The sequence below is a fragment of the Cherax quadricarinatus genome, unplaced genomic scaffold, assembly GCF_038502225.1.
Source record: "Cherax quadricarinatus isolate ZL_2023a unplaced genomic scaffold, ASM3850222v1 Contig262, whole genome shotgun sequence".
NCBI classification, from domain to species: domain Eukaryota; kingdom Metazoa; phylum Arthropoda; class Malacostraca; order Decapoda; family Parastacidae; genus Cherax; species Cherax quadricarinatus.
The window spans coordinates 21,416-25,000 of record NW_027195288.1 but is presented as its reverse complement, the minus strand read 5'-3'; the positions used below and the strand labels follow the sequence as shown (position 1 = coordinate 25,000).

Below are 3,585 nucleotides of genomic sequence, written 5' to 3'. Positions count from 1 at the left end.
ATAGTGTGATCCTCCCACTGTCGTTCCTATCTGTCGAGACTTAATAATAATAATAATCTTTATTTACTACCAGTACATGTACAAGGTATACAGACCATAGTTGACATCAATAACATACTACTATATAGAAAGCCGCTTGTTATGCTGAGCATTTCGGGCAAATGATACATTTATCTTGGAGCATGTTAAAGGTGTCAGTAGTTTATACCTCTACGTGTTTCTTTTTGGGCTCTTTGTGCTACGACTTCCTTGTGCTACGACTTCCTTGTGCTACGACTTCCTTGTGTTACGACTTCCTTGTGCTACGACTTCCTTGTCCTACGACTTCCTTGTGCTACGACTTCCTTGTGCTACGACTTCCTTGTGCTACGACTTCCTTGTCCTACGACTTCCTTGGGCTACGACTTCCTTGTGCTACGACTTCCTTGTGCTACGACTTCTTTGTGCTACGACTTCCTTGTGCTACGACTTCCTTGTGCTACGACTTCCTTGTGCTACGACTTCCTTGTGCTACGACTTCCTTGTGCTACGACTTCCTTGTGCTACGACTTCCTTGTGCTACGACTTCCTTGTGCTACGACTTCCTTGTGCTACGACTTCCTTGTACTACGACTTCCTTGTGCTACGACTTCCTTGTGCTACGACTTCCTTGTGCTACGACTTCCTTGTGCTACGACTTCCTTGTGCTACGACTTCCTTGTGCTACGACTTCCTTGTGCTACGACTTCCTTGTGCTACGACTTCTTTTTGCTACGACTTCTTTGTGCTACAATTTCTCTATGATATCATCTTACACCTCGTTCCATTCCTGTCCACTATTTTTCCGCTTCCTCCAGTCTCCTCAGGATTGCTCACATGAGGTCTGCTATGAATCCGTTGGTTCTAGATAGTAGTCGTATCTCTCAAACCAGGGAACAGGTGGGGTTTAAACCAATGGCAAATCAGTCCTAAAACTCACAGATCAGTGTGTATGCAATCATATTATCACGAATTTTTAAAAGGGATGGATGGGTAAGCCAGTGGAAGGCCTCGGTCAGATGGCCAAAAGCTCCAACTGTGGGTCATCATATGACTAAGACCTGCGTCAGGAAACACTTGTCCTGTTACCTGACAAATCTTACCTAACCTAACCTCTCTCTGTCTCCTAGCTTCCTCCAGCTCCCCCTCCTCCACTGGTAGTTCAGCTGATCCTGAGAAGACGCCCTTGTTCACACGATGCACCTTGCCACTGGTATCAGTTTGATCAATTATTTTCCAAAACAGTTTGTTGGATCCAAGTAGAAACATCCTTAATAAATGCTCGACATTCTTATCAATAATACTGAAAAAGAAATAATATTAATTATGAGGTTTAATACTATACAGAAGAAGGGGGTTACTAGCTCCTAGCTCCCGGCATTTTAGTCGCCTTTTATGACACGCATGACTTACGGAGGAAATAATAAGAACAAGAACTATTAAGAAAACTTCAAAGAAAACTCAGATAAATGTGTATATGTGTATACATAAACAGGTGTTTGTATGTATAGTGTAACCTAAGTGTAAGTAGCAAGATATACCTGTTATCTTGTGTGTATATGAGACATCAACGATCCTGCATGCCTCTGGCAAGATAGTTATAGCGTGAATGATGGTGAAAGTGTTTCTTTCTCGAGTTATCCTGCCTCGGCAGGGGACGACCAGTGTGCTAACAAAACATATAAGAGATTCCTTAATTTTTCTTTGCTGTTTCCTGACATTCCATCGCAATTTTAACATTTAAATTAACTTAACGATTCCCTGTACTTTGCTGAAACACAAGGTGATTACTGACCCTGGTGTATACAGATTATCCATGCTGATACAGCGGACATTTACTGTCGTTAGTTATCCAAGGTAGTGTTTACCACAGTCAGCGCACGGGATCTCATAAATGCCGCCATATCGGCGAGTCTCAGAAAACTTAATTTTCACAAATATGATGATAGTATTGCAACCACGGAAGGCAATGTTGATGCCATTGGAAGATTGAACACAGGAAGTCCTCAGGGACCTTCCAAATTGTGTATAATAATATATAATATTGATGTTACATGTTTGTAAGTGAAGGACTTACGGTATTGTGTCCAGATGAGAGTTCATCCAGTAAGATTTAAAATGAATAATACGCAGACATCCTACATGTAGAAGACTGAAATGTGTGATGTTCTGGTCCAACCTGAACAATTAACTAGCCACAGAGAAGTAAAAAATGAAGGGAGCCAGAGTATATATGAGAGGAGGACAGGGGGAAGGGAGTGGTAGAACAAGAGAAGGGAATAGTATCAGCATAATAATAGTGCAACAGTTATATTTATATATATATATATATATATATATATATATATATATATATATATATATATATATATATATATATATATATATATATATATATATATATATAGAGAGAGAGAGAGAGAGAGAGAGAGAGAGAGAGAGAGAAATACGTGGACAGTGTATTACTAATGAAAACATTAAGGTACAGTCCCTGGACCCATTATATGTCTCTATAATGTTGATGTACAGAGAGAAGCAGCTCCAATTCCTTGGATCCAGAGCTCTTCAGTACTAACCCCCCCCCTCCTCCGTGTCCAGATGTCCAGAAATCATTTATTTTTTTCTGTAAATTTGTTAGTATTTTATTATTTATTTTTCCTGTAAATGAATTATATTCTCTGTAAATCAATTATATTTCCTGTAAATTATACTTGTTGTAAATTACTTTTAGTGTAAATTAATTTTTCCATAAATTAATTATTTTATCTGCCAAAAAAATGTCCTGTAAATTATTGATTTCAATTAAATTATTAATGTTTCTTTTTCAGCTTCTTCTGTAAACGTTTTCTTTTGTAAATTAATACCTTTTACCCATTTTTTGTAAATTAGCTTCAGTGTAAATTGCGTCTGTAAATTAATAACCTCCACAAATTTTCCAGGATAGACTCCTATGCAAATTAATGTAAATTTTCCATATAACAACCAGTTTTCACTGAAAATTTACATTCCAAACTGTAAAACGATATTTTTGTAAATTAATCTTACGAATAAATAAATACTCTGAAGTAAATAGATTTTTTTCAATATATTTTTCATTATTCTGGTGTATTTCCAGTTACCGAACGGGAAGAGTGCGTGGGGCGGGCGAGGCGGCGGCCAGAAGAAGGTCTCGGAGGCCCAGAAGAGATGGGTCAGTAAGAACAAGGTGAGTGAACAGGGTGAGTGTGAACAAAGTGAGTGAACAGGGTGAGTGAACAGGGTGAGTGTGAACAAAGTGAGTGAACAGGGTGAGTGAACAGGGTGAGTGTGAACAAAGTGAGTGAACAGGGTGAGTGAACAGGGTGAGTGTGAACAAAGTGAGTGAACAGGGTGAGTGTAAACAAGGTGAGTGAACAGGGTGACTGTGAACAAAGTGAGTGAACAGGGTGAGTGTGAACAAAGTGAGTGAACAGGGTGAGTGTGAACAGGGTGAGTGAACAGGGTGACTGTGAACAAAGTGAGTGAACAGGGTGAGTGAACAGGGTGAGTGTGAACAAAGTGAGTGAACAGGGTGAGTGTGAACAGGGT

General features: G+C 39.2%; 1 protein-coding gene across 1 annotated transcript in view; it reads left to right on the top strand.

Moving 5' to 3' along the window:
• The window catches only part of LOC138851293 (uncharacterized), a gene marked incomplete at its 3' end in the record, with an annotated part of 16,573 nt that extends 13,322 nt beyond the window's left edge, over window positions 1–3,251 (top strand). Inside the window, exon 2 of the mRNA XM_070080267.1 lies at window positions 3,134–3,251. Within this exon, the coding sequence (XP_069936368.1) occupies window positions 3,134–3,251 (118 nt within the window). The remainder of the gene's footprint in view (window positions 1–3,133) is intronic.
• Between the last annotated feature and the right edge of the window lie 334 nt (window positions 3,252–3,585).